Source organism: Spinacia oleracea, chromosome 1 (genome assembly GCF_020520425.1).
Source record: "Spinacia oleracea cultivar Varoflay chromosome 1, BTI_SOV_V1, whole genome shotgun sequence".
Taxonomy (NCBI): Eukaryota; Viridiplantae; Streptophyta; class Magnoliopsida; order Caryophyllales; family Amaranthaceae; genus Spinacia; species Spinacia oleracea.
This window is the reverse complement of record NC_079487.1, coordinates 7756557-7776492: the sequence shown is the minus strand read 5'-3', so window position 1 is coordinate 7776492 and position 19936 is coordinate 7756557. Positions and strand designations below refer to the sequence as shown.

Sequence of the window (19936 nt, the reverse complement as noted above, 5' to 3'; positions counted from 1 at the left end):
TAAACCCTAGGTACACATTAAGTAACTTACCATAGTTAGGACTCTACAGAATATTCACAGAATAATATCTAATATCTTAACATATCTTAACATCCCCCCTCAAGGTGGAGCATGTAGATCTCGAATGCCCATCTTGTTCAAAAAAAACTCGAATTGCGCCTTCCCCAACGCTTTGGTGAAGATATCTGCTAACTGAACCTTCGTCGACACGTACGACGGACTAATGATCCCTTCCTTGATTGCATCTCGAATGAAATGACAATCTGACTCGATGTGTTTTGTCCTTTCATGGAACACCGGATTCTGTGCAATATGCAACGCAGACTGACTGTCGCAATACATCCTCATGCCTTGGTCGTGTGTCACCCCCAAGTCGCGTAGTAGTTGTTTCAACCACTTCAACTCACACGTCAGAGCTGCCATCGATCGATATTCTGCCTCAGCAGACGACCGAGAAACAGTATGCTGTTTCTTGGTCTTCCAAGAAACTGGCGACATACCAAGTGACACAAACCATCCAGTCACCGACCAACGCGTCATTGGACACCTTGCCCAATCTGAGTCGCACCACCCCTCCAACTGCAACGCACTGTCCGACCGAAGTAGTATACCTTGACCCGGACACTTCTTCAAATATCTCACTACTCGCAAAGCTGCTTCCCAATGTGCCTCCTTTGGTGCTTGCATAAATTGAGATAGGACATGTACAGAGTAGGCAACGTCTGGTCGCGTGACAGCCAAATAAACCAGACGTCCGATCAGACGCCTATACTGCTCACCGTCCAACAGGTCTGGCCCGTCTGCCAATGCCAACCTATGATTCTGTTCCATGGGAAAGTCCACAGGCTTTGCTCCCAACAATCCGGCCTCTGAGATGATGTCGAGGGCATATTTTCTCTGACATACATAGAACCCTTGACTACTTCGTGCCACCTCTAACCCAAGGAAGTACTTCAGAGCCCCGAGGTCTTTCATTTTAAAACACTCCTTCAAGTATGCCTTAAAACTCTCAAGCGCACACTTGTTATTGCCTGCGATAATCATGTCGTCCACATAAATGAGCACACTCAGCTGCAACGTACCTTTAGACAGAGTAAAGAGCGAATAATCGGACAGCGACTGTCGAAATCCATAGTGCGTCAATCTAGGGTTTTTAACCTAATATCTAATATCTTAACATATCTTAACACATGTGCATGGTCACTATTTAATTCTATTTGAAATTCATTTTACGATGTATTTTGTATTTTTTTAAATGATTTTACATTTGTATGCGTATGTGCAATTGTATGATATGATATTGTATAACATCATATTGATTCTTTAGTGCAATTTTTCTACTCGCATAAGTTTTCATATCATTACACGACCTACGTAGTGCATAGTAAAAAAGTAGTTTTTCATAGGGTTGTGCATGAGTCAAATGTCCAATTAAGGCTGCAAATTAGCCGATATGTTCGCTAATAACTCGTGAAAAAGCTCGGTCAAAACTTGGTCAAAGCTGGTTTATTAATTCATGAACGAGTTTGAACAAAAATTCTAAGCTCGATAAGTAAATGAGCCAAGCTCGAACAACATCACGTTCGGCTCTTTAATGTTCACGTGCACTCGTTTATAGATCATTAATTACTCGTTTATGGGCTTGTTTATAAGCCCGTTTATAACTCGCTCAAGCTCGAATAAATAATTTGATTGAATAAAATTTATTTATTTTTTTAAAATATAACCCTTAAATGTCAAGAAATGTATAAAACGGAAGCGAATCTATCATGTAGTATAATTTCCTATAGAATATTCCAGTCATACATATATTTTGTGAAGTTTCTCCTTGATTTTATGATTCAAATCAATTTGAAGATTTCTAAAAGCTTGTTTATTAAGCTCGAATAAAGCTTGTTTAGCTCGAGCTCGAGCTCGAACTAAACGAACGAGCTCGAGCCAAGCTCGAGAAACCCTAATGCTTAGCGAACAAAGCTCGAACAACAAATTGCAAAGCTCGGTTAATCTCGAGACAAGCTCGTCCAGTGAAAATGCTTATCAAGCTTAGCTCGAACAAGGTAAAACTCGGATCGGCTCCGTTTGCAGCTCTATGTCCATTTAAAGATTGATTATAAATCAAGTCAGTCATTTATAATTTGATAACAACCAATTTATGAATACCCTAGTACTTTGATGTTCAATTTGATCATACTTCCTTAATTTTTACCTTTTAAAGAAGATTAGCGTTTACAACGATAACTAAAGGTGTGGTGTGTGTGAGATATTTCAACTTATTTTATAAGAATACATAGTAAATTTAGATGAGATAAGTGTATCAGTCAAAATAAACGGAGTAAAACACAATCTACCTTATGATTTTGGAACCTAGCTTTCATGTGAAATAATAGAGGCCACATACATTATATAGAATATGATGATTGAAGGTGGATTTGGAACAGTTTTCAAAATTCAGATGCAGACAAAGATATGAACAAAAATGCAAGAATAAACCAAATTGTCTAAATGTAAACACACGAGATTGTTCTTAAAAGTTTAAGCACTTGTCTAATTGTCTGGAATTCCAAAGAATAAACCAAAAACATCAGCTATTTTTATATTGCAAAAAAATAACCTCAATACACCTTATTTTGGATGTTACAAATTAACTTGAGTACGTACACCATTTTAGCACCTTAAATTCTAAAAAAGATATTAATTCCCTTGCAACACATAAAATTACCCAACAAAGTATTTAACAAAAGTGATTCAAACTCAAAAGAAATGGATTCGGATCCAACCACAGTAGTAAGGTATAAGAGCAATTCCAATGGTTAGAAAATGGACCTGCTTACAAAAAAATAAACATGTGAGCATGTAGCCCACCATTGACACAACAATGATATAAGCAGCTATTAAAACCTTGCTATTTTAGGCATGTAGCTAAAAAAAAGGTGTTCAAATAAATAGATTGTTTAAATTAAATATTGTAGGGAGCTACAAGTTACTGTAGCCTACCAATGTGAAATTTTATAGCTTAAATTAACTGTAGCTAAAAATCTAATATGACAAACTTAGCTATAATACCTTGTAACTCACCATTAGAGTTACTCTAAGTTCTATCATTTTTTTGGTAATGGTGTATTTCTTAAAATAATTGAATTTTTAAGGTCTAAAACTAATCATAACATTTCAAAATCCAAATGCAAAACATATCATGGGTTAGCTAATATAGTATGAGCGTATGATTAAGGATAACATTTGGGCATCTTCTAATTAGTGAGAAGGGCCGCTCCTCTCTCTCTCCTTTTTCTCTCTTCTCTCTCCTCTTTTAGGGTTTTATTTTTCTTTGCCGTTTAGGCCGGAAATAGTCTAATTTCTTCGGAAATTAGACTATTTCCGACTCTTATTCTTGTTTTTTCATTGTTTTCTCCTTATGTATTGTCTTGTTTTGTTTTTTCCGTTGATTTGTTCCCAATTTATTTTTGGGTTTGTTCCCAATTTATTTTGGTTTTTCCTAGAGCTTTCTAGGTTCTTGATTCTCATCCATGGATGAGAATTTTTTTAGGGTTTCAATAATTGGGAAGGAGATTTGGATTCATACAGGTTTAGAGTTTATCATCAACTCGTCAATCAGAACAATCCGGGCGCATATTGCGAAGGGCTCTACTTGGAAAGATGCGAAAACATCGAAAATCACTGCTCGCGTTAAGCTAGAAACGGTGGAGTACGAGATGTGCTTTAGGATGCAGAATAATAATTGTTTTGACTGTAACTGTTATGTATTTTCTTTGAATCTGTCGTATGCAGATCTATTTTGTTATTGTAGATGCCGTATGGCTGATTTTTAATGAAATTGTTCTTCCCCGTAAAAAAAAAAATATTTGGGCTCTTTCGGATTATAACATTATCTGGGCTGGCCCATTGATTATGGGCCGTGCTGAATTATCCAAAATATCGGCTCAGCCCCAGATAAAAGTAGCTTCTTTTATTTTATCGTGGCTTGCCAGGCTTGCTATGATTACTTTGTCAACAAAAATGCGGTCTAGGCACAAGTGTTTTTCACAAATTCTTATTTACAATGGGTGTACAATAAATATTGTACACCAAAGTAAAAGTTAACTCAAAATGCTTAAAAGTTAAGCTTATATATGTAAAAGTTATGTATTTTTTAGTGATAAATTTTTTAATTTTAGTAAAACTTATTTCTTTAAAATGACAAATAATGTATAAAATTAATCATTTAACCCTTTAAAATGTTTATCTATCAATTTTTTTATTACTAATATAAAAGTTAATCAAAACTAGGTTAAAGTTACAAAATATTGAGTAAAAGTTATCTTGGTGTACAATAAATTTATTGTATACCTAGTGCGCACAAGACCTTTTGAGTGTTTTTATATGGCACGTATAATGTTTCGGCTCATCTCTTACCAAAACCTACGGAGTCTAATACTTCGTATTTATTACTTCGTATTTAATTACCAAATAATACAACTAGTTTTTTGTTGATGTTAACACCCAGTTCACCCAGATTTGGGGCGAGTTTTGAGTGGATAGGTTCCAGTTCCTTCTCAATTGTTGTCGCACGGATTAAACACGGGTTCTCCCTATCAAGTTCAGCCCCATTCACCACTGAACCAACAAACAATTGATAAATAATAATACTACTAGTTGATAGGAGGTAAATGACATGACATATAATGTGACAATTTAAAAATTAGACGAGCTTATAAGAATTTGTACAACTGTTGTTTTTGTTTTTTTTTTGCGAAATAAATTTGGATGTTTTTTATATTATGTAATAGGAAGTATAACTTTTAATAGAACGCTTCGATGATAGAGCTGTCAAAATAGGTCATCGGATCGGGTCCGGTTCGGGTCATTTCGGGTCTCTGGTCATGATCAGGAGGAGTCATGCCGGGTCACTTTATCAATCGGTGCAGGTCGGGTTGGTTTTCGGTTCGGTCATGTCGGGTTTTTTTTTCCATTTCAAGTACAAGTCCGATTCGGGTCGAGTTATGTTCGGGTCGTGTTCAATTTCGTGTTTGGGTCTTATATAGTCGGATTCGAATCGGGTTTGTTCCAGTTAATCTCGGGTTTGGGGTCAAGTTCGGTCCGGATAATATTTGGGTCGATTAAATTCAGCCTGGATTCACTCTCGCACACGATTTAAGATCGAGTCAATATCTGATTTAGTCATCATAAAATATTCAAGCGTAAAATATTTACTCCACAAGTCAAGTCATATCAGGTTATGTGGTAAACAATATTTACTCCAAAAGTCAAGTCATAACAAGTTATGTGGTAAAAATCGGGTTAAGGTCATTGCCGAGTATCGAATCGGGTTCGGATCATTATTCATTCGGGTCAGTTTGGTTATCGGTTATCTTTAGGTCGGGTGTCGGGTTCAGGTCATAGAACGTCGGGTTAAAATCAGTTATCGATTTTTTCGGGTCAGGTATAGGTCGGATTTCGGGTTACATATTTTACCAAAAATTCGGGTCATGGTCAATAATGAATTCGGTCGATTCAGATCGGATTTTCGGGTCGGGTCAATTTTTAACAGCTCTATCCAATAATTGTATAGTTGTGTATTTGTTTCTAGATATTTGGACCGGGTCCTAAACCATTTAGTAGTTTTAGACCCACAACATCGTCTTCACTTTTTTATCCCCTCATCCCCACTCATGCACACAAATGCACGTGGTTACATGTTAATGTGTTTGCATGGATGAACTAATTAATGCGTAATAAATTAATTGGATTGTGAATTTGTGATGATAATATCCAATTAATACGTAGACTTTTAGGGTTACACTTTGTTAAAGACTAAGTTGTTATTAATAAGAAAGGATAACAATATATATGCTGATTTAAAAAAAACAATATATATGCAGATTGACTAGAAAAAATACATGTTGAATTACTCGTTTTAAGAATATAATTAATTTCTTCTTGAAATAATTTGGCGTTACGTGATACTTGCACGTATAAGCTACAATTGTAGTTGTATTTTAGTAGAATGATGAAAATAGTGGAGCAAATAGAATTGCCAACCAAAAACAGGCTGACATACAAGATATACTACTGTACACTACAAGCCTAATATCAATTCGACCCCGCGCAGCTGTTGATTGTTACTTCAATTCTAACATTTGACGTTGACAGAATCAGGTTTGGAACTTTGAATTAGGCAAAGCACTTTTATTTTGATTAATACCATTGTCCAAATGCAAGCCTACGTCAAAAGAGATCTGGCTACATACAATCTTAACAAGATTAATTGAACTTTGAATAAGAGAAAATAGTCTAATTTTTACATCACCTAACTATGTACTCCGTACTTAGTAACTAAGCAGTAAACAACAAGTTCTATGTATGATAAACAAGTGATTTCGAGCAATATGTGGAACTTTCAAGAACCATTAGAAATCCAGCATAAAGGACTGCCAATAATTAATAAACTGTCAGATCACATGCCACCTCACACACCTCCTATTTAACTGGCACAAAAATGTAGTTTGATAAGAGATTAGTTGTATATTGAAATACGGAGTACTTTTTTACAATGAATACAATTAGTGACTTTTTAACGAACACAAATCTTGCAAGATTTTATCACAAACAATTAGTCTGCCAATCTTATGTGTTGATCATTTTCCCTCTAATCTTTCATTGTAAGACAAGTCTCGATCTCACATGTTGTGTTTTCCTTAATTGACACTTTCACTCACATGTGATGTGAGTTTATATTTTTAATCCAGCAATTTAAATACGTAACAATTTTTACTTTAGACCCTCTTTAAACTTCCACTACAAGAAAGCGCTTGATTACCAACTGATTTTACCGACCGCCGTGAAAGTAGTCAGTAAAAATTAATTTACCGACCGAAAAAGAAACGGTCGCTAAATTTACCGACTGAATGTAGAGCGGTTGGTAAATTTTAAATTTACCAACCGCTTTCAAAACGGTCGTAAATTTATCGACTGCTTTTACCTTTATTCTGACTATTTAGCAGTCGGTAAATTTCGACTATTTTCAAAATAAATATAAAATTTTAGTAACCGCCTATATATTATTTCCGACCCAAAAAGCGGTCGCTAAATTAAAAAAAATAAAAAAGTAACTAATCAAGACAATCAGCGACCAACTTGCATTTTCCTCCTTTGAATCTTCGACCATTCCCAAAAAATAAAAATAAAAAAATTGAAGAAGCTCTCAACGACTCAACCCACGACGCAGCCGACGAGGCTACGCCCAGCCTGTCAACGACCGGTCGCCGGTCGCCGCCACCCTAACCTCCCGACTCGCCCAGCCGCGCACGACCTACCCAGCCCAGCCGCGCACGGCGCCCCCCCAGCCAGCAGCGCACGGCGACCCCCCCAGCCGCGCAAACAACTCCGCCCAGTCGGACCACCCACCGGACCGGACTACTCAGCCGAAATCCGTCGATGATTTCTCACCCCAGGTAACCTTTTTTCTTATTTTTTCATAATATAATGCTTTATTTTTTCAAACCCTAACTTTGTTGTTTATATCAATTGTAGATCTTGTCTGTGAACTTTGTGAACTCTTCGATCTTTGAAGGTAACCTTTTTTTTCTCTTCTAATTAATTTTGTGACCCATAACTATGGAATGACTTGTTAGATAATCAATGGGTATTTTTTTCAATGAATTTATGGAATGACTTGTTGGAAAATTATGGAGATGTATGGAAATTATGGAAATTTTATGAAATTTTCAAGGAATGACATATTTAATTTGATGTATGTGTAAGATTTTATGAAATTTAATTTTATACCAAAATTTCAAGGAATGCCATATTTAATTTGATGTATGTAAATGTTATGAAATTTTCAAGCTAGAAAGTTTCAAGGAATGTCATATGAGAAACAACGAATAATTTAGAGAATGAATTTGAGTAGTAAGTAAGTGTATTGAATAAATTTGTGCATGTTAAGGTGTTTATTGTAAATGTATTTTATTATTTATATTTGATTTTTATCCTTATTGGCTTGTGTTTAAGTAATTATTGATCTTTATATAAATTATAAGTAAATTATTGAACTTTATATAATTTATAAGTGCGTTTGAATAAATTATTGATCTTTATATCATTAATAAATTATTTAACTTTATATCATTAATAAGTATTGATTTTTATATAATTAATAAAATCAATTATTTGATTGTTTATTTAGAAAACTTCGAGCGGTAGTTAGACTATATAGTAGGTTTAGACTATTAGCCTTAAATGTGAGTAAATACATTTGAATGTGTCTTAGCAAGTTTAAACTAAGCTTATGAAACACGTTTTAAGTTTAAAATCAGCCCCTAGGTGATTTAGTTGAAAAATGGGACCGAAAATGCCTTATTTGGTCGATATATGACCTATATCGACCAAATATGACCTTAATGTGCTTAAATTGATTAGAATCAGTTTTAGAAACCTTGAATATGCCACACAAAACATGTAAATGGTTTGAAATGACAAGTTTGGTTCCTTAACTCAACGTTGGGCGAGAAAATGACATTTTAGGCAAAATATGACCTATAACGGCCAAATAGGCCTTAGATGTGAGTAAATACATTTGAATGTGTCTTAGCAAGTTCAAACTAAGCTTATGAAACACGTTATAAGTTTAAAATCAGCCCTTAGTTCTTTTAGTTGAAAAATGGGACCGAAAATGCCTTATTTGGTCGATATATGACCTATATCGACCAAATATGACCTAAATGTGCTTAAATTAATTAGAATCAGTTTTAGAAACCTTGAATATGCCACACAAAACATGAAAATGGTTTGAAATGACAAGTTTGGTTCCTTAGCTCAAAGTTGGGCGAGAAAATGACATTTTAGGCAAAATATGACCTATAACGACCAAATAAGCCTTAGATGTGAGTAAATACATTTGAATGTGACTTAGAAACTTAAAACAAAGCTTATGAAACACGTTTTAAGTTTTAAATCCGGTCTTAGTTCTTTTAGTTGAAAAATGGGAGCGAAAATGCCTTATTTAGCCTATATATGTTTTAAGTTTAAATGTGCTCAATTTAATATATTTGTTATGCATGGGTGATAATCATTTTAATTCTTGTAGGAAAACTATGAAAAAAATGTTGCTGAATGCGTTGAAAAGGCATTGCTAAAGATCCCAACCAAATCTACTTTGAGACAGTAGGTGGGAGAAAGAAGGGAAAGGTCCCCGGGCTGGTGAGTGGAGATTCTCTATACTTTGCACCATCTAGATGGGGTGGTAGTTCTTCTAGCTCATACACCCCATCTATTTATTCTCAAATGTCAACTCGCTTGGAAGAGACTCAACAACAGTTGACTCAAAAATCCATTGAGCTTGAAACAACAAAAAATCAGATGTTAAAAGCTATGGAGGACGATCTACTTTTGAGGCAAAGGGAGAGAGAAGAAAGAGAAGCAGAGCGACTAGAGCATCAAAGGGAGATAGAAAGGGAGAGACAAGAGAGAGAAAGGGAGAGACGAGAGAGAGAAGAACATGCCGCCCAGATGAAAAAGGCAATGGAGTCTTACGAGAGGATGTTCAGTCAGTGTATTGGTTTTCCTTTCTCGCAGTCGCAGGACCCTTGAGAGCGGCGGGACACCTTTGTGTTAGGTAGTTAGTATTCTTGTATACCTAGTTGCAACTTTTCTTTTGAGTCCTATATATTATGAATGTAGTAACATGTTTAAACAAAATCAGGTGTATTATGAATCTTGTTGTATGACTTTGAACAGGTTTAATATTATAACATTGACAGGTTTCATACGATATTACAGGATTTTTATCAATTCGTATAAATACAGACAAATTATAGCCTAATTAAACGCTTAAATACAGGTCACAAGTGTAGTCACTAATTTAGTGACCGCCATGGCAGTCGCTAATGTAGTGACCCGCCTTGGCAATCGGTAATTTAGTGACCGCCTTGGCAGTCGCTAATTTGGTGACCGCATTGGCAGTCGCTAATTTAGTGACCGCCTTGGCAGTCGCTAAATTAGTGACCGCCAAGGTAGTCGCTAAATTAGGGACTGCCTTTGCGGTCACTAAATTAGTGACTGCCAAGGTGGTCGCTAGTTCTGTCAGTAAATTTTAGCGACCGCCTTCCAGTCGGAGTTTTCTTAACTACCGTCCAGGTGAATACTGACCGTCATTTTGCGACCGTTGGCGGTTGGTAAAACTTTTACCAACCGTTTTTCGCGTTTTACCAACTACTTTTGGCGGTCGGAAATTAATCAATTTCTTGTAGTGTTCATACCACTACAAGATTTGTATCTTAAATGACAACCTAATTATGACTGGTCAAAAATCCCGTCGCAAAAGGCTTTTGCGACGGGGCTAACAACCAAACAAAGACGGGAACACCCTTCGTAAATGTCTTTTACGACGGGTTAACGACGAGATTTTCCATTAACGACGACCCCCCTTTTATGACGGGTTCGCGACAGGAAATCCTGTCATTAATCAATGATTAATGGCCTTTAGCGACGAGATTTCCCGTCGTTAATGGAACAATTTTTTGTAATGTACATGAGGTGAAATTATCTTTGTTGGTCTCCTATACTCATGCATTTAGCCCATTTTAATTCAAACTGATTTAATTAGTGCGATAAATATTAATTGTGCTAAACACAAGGACCCTCTTAGACGAGAGTCTTACAACATGTGACACACGGTTTCCTTCCTAAAATATATTAATGTAATAGGTAAAGCAGTCTACCAGTCTCAAATGTTAATTTCGCTACATTTCATTAACTTTGATGTACGTAATAGATGAAGCAGTCTACCAGTCTCGAATATTTAACTTTGCTGCATTTCATTAACTCGCATAGGAGTACTCCGTAACTAGTATTCCGAGTACAACTAGTCTCAACTCTCGCGTACATATTTTACCGTACAGGACCAAAAAAACACAGTTTTCGGTGCTATGATTTTAGCCAATTGTGTACATAAGTTCACACAATTATCAACCACAGAAATCGATCGACGAGTAGTAAGCATCTAGCTAAGTGCCAACCAATTCAAAAGCGGACCTACAAAAAAAACACAAAATTAATTTTGGATCAAAAATTTCGGGTGAGTGCGATTATTTTGCCAGCTAAAGGAACCCTACTCTAGTTGTTAGTTGTTACCTTTCGTGTCTCATCACACAGTCACACTTCTCAACGTACTATGAACCTTCGTTCTCTTCCCTATTATCCACTCGTACGTCTAATTTCACTATATATACCTTCGTCTTTCACTCTTTCTTTACCATATATTCCACTTTTAATTACTTCATTCCTTTTATATCTTCAATTATGGGGATGCATGACCAACTTCTTGTCCTCAAAGTTGTCGTGGCCGTTGCGCTCATGGTGAGCGCTACGGCCTATGCAGCGGGTAACTTCAATACTGAATTTGAATCCACATTCGGTGGTCCAAGAGTTCGAGTTTCTGGTCCTGGTGGCCAGCAACTTGCGCTTACCCTAGACAGGGGTTCGGGTTCTGGCTTCAAATCTAAGAGGGAATATCTATTTGGAAGGATTGATATGCAGATGAAATTTGTTGCGGGTAACTCGGCTGGTACCGTCACCACCTTCTATGTAAGTTGTTTTATGCTTACTATTATATACACATGGAAATATTTGGTAATATGGGTATAATATGGTGTGATGGTTATCCTTAGTATAGTTAGTGTAGCATGTCTTACTATGCTCTCATTTGGTTTATAGCTAGTTCAATTTTCATATTAACATGCATGTAACACTGTAATTTTACGGAATGCATTTAATTTAAGTCATACAAAGTATACGTGTAACGTGTAAACAGTTGTTGTTGCTTGTCCGTTACTATCGACTAGTAAGTCAATTATAGACTAAAACGACTAAGTCAACAATAGACTAAAGCTACATATACAAATGACTAGTATTTGCTACAAGTCAAAAAAGTTAAATGAACCAACCAACATCTAATTTACGTACAAAGTATGGCCAGTGGCCCAATATTTGATTCTTAAAGTCATAATTCGGATTTGGTTTGTCTCAAATCTTACCTCGTGACATTGTCATATTATGCAGTTATCATCCGATCAAAGCACCGGAAGACACGACGAGATCGATTTCGAGTTCTTGGGGAACGTGTCCGGCCAACCTTACACCATCCACACTAATGTGTTCAGCCAAGGGCAAGGCAACAGGGAGCAACAATTCCACCTTTGGTTCGACCCATCACAAAACTTCCACACCTATTCAATTGTTTGGAACCCAAAACTTATCATGTAAGTTTAACCCAACAAACATGATATGTTTGATTACATTATTACTAGTCTTTTATGCGCGCAGTTTTACATTAAATAATAACTGTAAAATATCATTTTGAAATGGAGGTAGTAATACTTACGCGCTAGCTATTAATGGAATTGACAGGTTCTTGGTGGATGAAACACCGTTAAGAGTATTCAGAAACTACGAGAACAAAGGAATAACATTTTTCCCAAAAGTGCAACCACAAAGAATATTTGCTAGCCTTTGGAATGCTGATGACTGGGCTACTCAAGGTGGTAGAGTAAAGACAGATTGGTCGAAGGCACCTTTCACGGCCTATTATCGTAATTTCAACATCGATAACTCGATCAATGGGAAGTGGAAGACACATGATCTTAATCCTTACAGCAGGATGAGATTGAGGTGGGTTCAGAAGAACTACATGATTTATAACTATTGTACCGATTGGAAACGATTCTCTCAAGCTTTCCCTCCGGAGTGTAAGCACGCCATTGAGTAAGAGTATTATAATTTGTTTGCACACAAGGATGGATGCATGGTCGTATACAATTATTTGTTATTCTCTATAAATATTGATATTGTACGAATGGAAGCTAAGCTAATTAAGCTAAAGTCACGTTTGTTTAATTTAATTCTTGCAAATTCAAGTCAATTATGGAAAACATTGTGTAATAGATATTAAATGAATACGTTTGCTATGTTTGTATATCAATCAAATATTATACACTAAGGTCTAGTGTGTTGTTTTTCAATCCTTTAAACGAGTCAAATAGTACTAGGTTGTTGAATAATAGTTTCTTTTGGAATCTAAGACAATTTAATATAAATATAAATATAAATATACTTATTATAGGAATATTTTTGCGTGGACCTGGTCCACAATAATATTAGTGTGGACACAAAATCAATAATTTTCACTAACACCTTTTTACACTCATAGTGACCTTTATTGTTCATATAGTAACTATAATAAATTAAACACCAACATTTTTAGTCATAGTAACCATTTTTTGAAGCATAGTAACCCCCTATGTTTTTAAAAGCGAATTATGACTTAAAATCACATTATTCAAGCACAACATGTATCAACGACACTAATTAGATATTTTTTTTCAATAATAATCCTAATAAAATGCTAAAATAAATTAGGCACAAGTTGTTAACTTTATTTTAAGACATGGTCCACAATAAATTTAGTGTGGACCAAGTCCATTTAAGAATTATACCTTATTATATGAATCTTAATATAATCTAAGTCAATTAGGTAGGAGAGAAAAATAATTAAGTTGTTTAATACAGATAAAAGTATGTTTATTTGAGAGTAAACAAGTGAGCCATTGATTCTGAAGTTTCGTAAAGTACACCCAATTCCTCCAAAGCTAATGTGTTTTACAAAACAAATATTTGAACGTTTGAAGTAACGAAAAGATGAATGGGATCAAAGGACGAACCTCGAAGTATGGAATCAAGCTTCGACTAGAGAATTCAATATCCACATACTGACATACACTAGATACTCCGGATTAGGAACACCGATGTCCGAGTAACACCTTTCTCACCAGTAAGGAGGAACCCTAAAAGAAGTGGCGGAGTTAGGATTTTTTTTTGAGGTGTCGGCAGTGGCGTATCAAGGATCTTTATAGTGTTCTTGCACAACCCAATATGTACTAAAAAGATTTATCGTCCTAAAATTAATAAATATTCATATTACAGTCAAATACCTACAAAATAATTACAATTACTCCGTTTGTCCCTTAATACTCGACAAGTTTTGATCGAACACGCTTGCCAATACATAACTTTGACCATCATTTTCTTTAACTACATATTATAAAAACTTATACAAATATTAATATTTTGAAAATATATATTAAGATGAAGCCAACCATATATTATATACTACCATTTGTGGTTCATATACTACAAATAAAATAGGGTCAACGTGAATTATGTGAATAGTGCAAAAAGTCAAACTGGATCGAGTATTAAGGAACAGAGGGAGTATTCTCTAAGAGTTCCATGGGTGGGGTGAAAAGAATAACATAATTTAAGAGAGCATGTATTTAAATAACTGTTCTCTTTAATTTGAACTGAATTTTGATACGGATTTGTTATTCAAAACTCTAAGAGACCGTTATTTTCTAACGACTGGTCTCTTAGGATTATCCCCCCATCGACCACCATTGCACGCGATGGCTTTTGTGGGGAGCTGGCTTTTTATCACTTAAGGGATCAGTTATAGATAATAACAGGTCTCTTACCTCTCAGTTATAAGTTTTTTTCCACTTTTTCTTTGGGGGTCGGTGAACCTGTTAGGTTATGATACATATGACATTACATAGATCATGCGGAAACAACCATTAACCCAGGACAACATATTATTTACACATAATCATATAGCATAATTTATATGCATACTCTTTGTTGCGTGCCCTCCCTAGCTGCGCCCGAACCGAACAAGAACAAGTCTTTAGAACTCCAAGTGTCGTCCCTCCGTAGATAGTCCACAGCACGTCCGGATCCGCCTTAAGATTGACCAACTAGAATCGCCCTTAAGGTACTAGAAAATTTCGGCACTTTTATGAGCAAGATGTGTGTTTTAATTTTCTCTCAAAAAACTCACTTTTGAATACTTTTAAACTTGTTATAAATTGTGAGCCCTAGCCTCATATTTATAGGGGTATGGAAAGGGAATCGAAATCCTATTCAAATACAAATTAATTAAACCTAGAATCCTACAAGAACTCTAATTTAATTAATTTATCAAATAGAATTAGGAATTTAATCATTAACCGAACTCTGCATGTTTTAGGAAACGTGCACGAACACAAACACTTGCACACACACGCACGGCTGCCACGATGGGCCCCATGCGTGCGCGCGAGCAGCAGCCCACGCAGCGCCCGCGCGCGCTGCGCGCTGCGCGTGCTGTGCGCGCTGTGCGCGCTGCGCAGCCTGCTGGGCCTGGCCTTGCGCTGGGCCTGGCGTGGCTGTTTGTGCGGCGCGCTTGGCTTGCTGGGCGATGGCCTGGCTTCGTGCTGGGCCTCGTCCGGCAGGCCTCGTCCGATGCTTATTCGTATGATGCGCTTCCGATTAAATTTTCCGATTCCGGAATTCATTTCCGATACGAACAATATATATTTAATATTTCCGTTTCCGGAATTATTTTCCGATTCCGGTAATATTTCCGATTCTGACAATATCTCCGTTTCCGGCAATATTTCCGATTCTGGCAATATTTCCATTTCCGATAATATTTTCCGATACGTACCATGTTTCCGTTTCCGGCAACATCTACGACTTGGATAATATTTATATTTCCGATACGATCCATATTTCCGTTTCCGGCAATATCATCGTTTCCGGAGTATTCATTTCTTGCCTGTGACGATCTTAGCTCCCACTGAAACCAAGATCCGTCGGTTCCGAATATTCATAGATGGAGTATTTAATGCCATTAAATACTTGATCCGTTTACGTACTATTTGTGTGACCCTACGGGTTCAGTCAAGAGTAAGCTGTGGATTAATATCATTAATTCCACTTGAACTGAAGCGGCCTCTAGCTAGGCATTCAGCTCACTTGATCTCACTGAATTATTAACTTGTTAATTAATACTGAACCGCATTTATTAGACTTAACATAGAATGCATACTTGGACCAAGGGCATTATTTCCTTCAGTCTCCCACTTGTCCTTAGGGACAAGTGTGCATTTCCTAATTCCTTTGTCGCTCGATGCTTGCTCTTGAACATAAGGTAAGAGTTGTCATCCTTATTACGTCCAGAGGTGTTCCTCGGTTTCAGAGTTCAACTGATCAAATAAACAGATAATCATAGCCTATGATTCATCCGAGCACGGCCATGCATTTCACAGTTTCTAGCTCTCCGAGTGGCCTTGTACAACTTTTAAGCATCTCATCCCGATTTATGGGAGGACAATCCCAATCTTGCGATCTTGAGATTAGACTTCGTTTGATAGGTGATTACCTGAGCGTTGCCTTTATAGCCTCCTTTTACGGTGCGACGGTTGGTCAACGTCAAAGCAACCAGTTCTCAAACAAGTAATCTCAAATCACTCAGGTATTGAGGATTTAGTGTCTAATAATTTAATGAAATTTACTCATGACAGATTTTCATCTCTTACAGTAAAGTTTCATAGGTCTTGTCCGATACTAGTCTTCCCAAAGTAAGTATCTATGCAAATGATTATGACATTGCCATGTCCACATAGTTCAAGAAACAGAACTACTAGTCATCTTGCATTCTAATCGTCTAACGTTTTCTATGCGTCCAATTTTATAGAAAACTCCGATTAGGGACCATTTTCTACCTTTGACATTCAAGTTCACTTGATAGACATTTCTTAGTCACAGGACTGGTCCTGACAGTCTATCTTGAATATATCGTCAAATTGAAGGGACTCATCATTTAATAAACCATAAATTAAATGGAAAAATGAATTCATTTCATTTATTGTGAATGATTAACCAATAATGTTTTACAAAGATTTAAACTCTAAAACTTTAAAACATTAAACAGAGACATCAAAGCCATTCTCCAATATGCTTGATTCCCATAGCTGCAGTGTGCGAGTTGTGCTTCGCCTGCGGCAGAGGTTTAGTTAATGGATCTGATATGTTGTCATCAGTTCCAATTTTGCTTATCTCGACTTCTTTTCTTTCAACGAACTCTCGTAGAAGCTGAAATCTACGAAGTACATGCTTGACTCTCTGGTGGTGTCTAGGCTCTTTTGCCTGTGCAATAGCTCCGTTATTATCACAATACAGGGCTATTGGTCCTTTAATGGAGGGGACTACACCAAGTTCTCCTATGAACTTCCTTAGCCATATAGCTTCCTTTGCTGCTTCATGTGCAACAATGTACTCCGCTTCAGTTGTAGAATCCGCAATGGTGCTTTGCTTAGCACTTTTCCAGCTTACTGCTCCTCTGTTGAGGCAGAAGACAAACCCAGACTGTGATCTAAAATCATCTTTGTCGGTTTGGAAACTTGCGTCCGTATAGCCTTTAACAATTAATTCATCATCTCCACCATAGACCAGGAAGTCATCTTTGTGCCTTTTCAGGTACTTCAGAATGTTCTTGGCAGCAGTCCAATGCGCCTCTCCTGGGTCTGACTGGTATCTGCTCGTAGCACTGAGTGCGTACGCAACATCCGGGCGTGTACATATCATAGCATACATTATTGAACCAATCAATGATGCATATGGAATCCCATTCATTCGTCTACGCTCATCAAGTGTTTTTGGGCACTGAGTCTTGCTTAGAGTCATTCCATGAGACATGGGTAGGTAGCCTCGCTTGGAGTCCGCCATCTTGAACCTATCAAGCACCTTATTGATATAAGTGCTTTGACTAAGTCCAATCATCTTTTTAGATCTATCTCTGTAAATCTTGATGCCCAATATGTACTGTGCTTCTCCTAGATCCTTCATCGAAAAACATTTCCCAAGCCAAATCTTGACAGAGTTCAACATAGGAATGTCATTTCCGATAAGCAATATGTCGTCGACATATAATACTAGGAAAGCAATTTTGCTCCCACTGACCTTCTTGTATACACAAGATTCGTCCGCGTTCTTGATGAAACCAAAGTCACTGACTGCTTCATCAAAACGTATATTCCAGCTCCTGGATGCCTGCTTCAATCCGTAGATTGACTTCTTTAGCTTGCATACCTTTTTAGCATTCTTTGGATCCTCAAAACCTTCAGGCTGTGTCATAAACACAGTTTCTGTTAAAACGCCGTTTAAGAAAGCAGTTTTGACATCCATCTGCCATATTTCGTAATCGTAATATGCAGCGATTGCTAACATTATTCGAATAGACTTTAGCATTGCAACTGGTGAAAAGGTTTCATCGTAATCCACACCGTGGACTTGCCTGTAACCTTTTGCGACCAATCTAGCTTTGAAAACTTCAAGTTTCCCATCCTTGTCCTTTTTCAGTTTGAAAACCCATTTGCTTCCAATGGCTTGGTAGCCATCTGGCAAATCGACCAAATCCCATACTTGGTTTTCAGACATGGAGTCTAATTCAGATTGCATGGCTTCTTGCCATTGCTTGGAGCTAGGGCTCGTCATAGCTTGTTTGTAAGTCGCAGGTTCATCACTTTCAAGTAATAGAACGTCATAGCTCTCGTTCGTCAAAATACCTAAGTACCTTTCCGGTTGAGATCTATATCTTTGCGATCTACGCGGGGTAACATTACTAGATTGACCATGATTCTCACCAGATTCTTCTAAAGATCTCTGAGTTTCATCCTGAATGTCATCTTGAGCATTCTCTAGAGTTTGTTGTTCGACTCGAATTTCTTCGAGGTCTACTTTTCTCCCACTTGTCATTTTGGAAATGTGATCCTTCTCCAAAAAGACACCATCTCGAGCAACAAACACTTTGTTCTCAGATGTATTGTAGAAGTAATACCCCTTTGTTTCCTTTGGATAGCCCACAAGGATACATTTGTCAGATTTTGGATGAAGTTTGTCTGAAATTAATCGTTTGACGTATACTTCACATCCCCAAATCTTAAGAAAAGACACATTTGGAGGCTTTCCAAACCATAATTCGTATGGAGTCTTTTCGACAGCTTTAGACGGAGCTCTATTTATAGTGAGTGCAGCTGTATTTAGTGCATGTCCCCAAAATTCTAATGGAAGTTCGGCCTGACCCATCATTGACCTGACCATGTCTAGCAAGGTTCTGTTCCTCCGTTCTGACACACCGTTCCATTGTGGTGTTCCAGGAGGAGTTAATTCTGATAGAATTCCACATTCTTTCAGATGGTCATCAAATTCATAGCTCAGATATTCACCGCCTCTATCAGACCGCAGTGCCTTAATCTTCTTGCCTAATTGATTCTCTACTTCACTCTGAAATTCCTTGAATTTGTCAAAGGATTCAGACTTATGCTTCATTAGGTAGACATAACCATACCTACTGAAGTCATCAGTGAAAGTGATAAAGTAGCTGAAACCACCTCTAGCATTTGTACTCATTGGTCCACATACATCTGTATGGATTAAACCTAATAGTTCATTTGCTCTTTCTCCAACTTTAGAGAAAGGTTGCTTTGTCATTTTGCCAAGTAAACATGATTCGCATTTACCATAATTCTCTAAGTCAAATGGTTCTAGAATTCCTTCCCTTTGAAGTCTTTCTAAGCGTTTCAAGTTTATATGGCCTAATCGACAATGCCACAGATAGGTGAGATCTGAATCATCCTTTTTGGCCTTTTTGGTATTTATGTTATATACTTGTTTGTCGTGATCTAATAAATAAAGTCCATTGACTAATCTAGCAGATCCATAAAACATCTCTTTAAAATAAAACGAACAACTATTGTCTTTTATTATAAAGGAAAATCCCTTAGCATCTAAGCAAGAAACTGAAATGATGTTTTTAGTAAGACTTGGAACATGGAAACATTCTTCCAGTTCCAAAACTAGCCCGGAGGGCAACGACAAATAGTAAGTTCCTACGGCTAATGCAGCAATCCGTGCTCCATTTCCCACTCGTAGGTCGACTTCACCCTTGCTTAACTTTCTACTTCTTCTTAGTCCCTGTGGATTGGAACATAAGTGTGAGCCACAACCTGTATCTAATACCCAAGAAGTTGAATTAGCAAGTATACAGTCTATAACGAAAATACCTGAA

General features: G+C 37.0%; 1 protein-coding gene across 1 annotated transcript; it reads left to right on the top strand.

Moving 5' to 3' along the window:
• The first annotated feature begins 11168 nt into the window (after positions 1 to 11168).
• On the top strand, positions 11169 to 13013 carry LOC110804966 (xyloglucan endotransglucosylase/hydrolase protein 24). The gene is made up of 3 exons (XM_022010560.2): positions 11169 to 11580; positions 12055 to 12254; positions 12403 to 13013. Exons 1-3 carry the CDS (start codon positions 11296 to 11298, stop codon positions 12758 to 12760), a joined length of 843 nt encoding a protein of 280 aa, XP_021866252.2. The 5' UTR covers positions 11169 to 11295; the 3' UTR covers positions 12761 to 13013.
• Positions 13014 to 19936: the final 6923 nt, after the last annotated feature.

Bases quoted from the DNA above. Each gene is read 5' to 3' on its own strand.
- LOC110804966 (XM_022010560.2), top strand. From the start codon at position 11,296: ATGGGGATGCATGACCAACTTCTTGTCCTCAAAGTTGTCGTGGCCGTT. The intron at 11,581-12,054 runs GTAAGTTGTTTT...CATATTATGCAG, and splicing joins GTACCGTCACCACCTTCTAT to TTATCATCCGATCAAAGCAC. The intron at 12,255-12,402 runs GTAAGTTTAACC...TGGAATTGACAG, and splicing joins TGGAACCCAAAACTTATCAT to GTTCTTGGTGGATGAAACAC.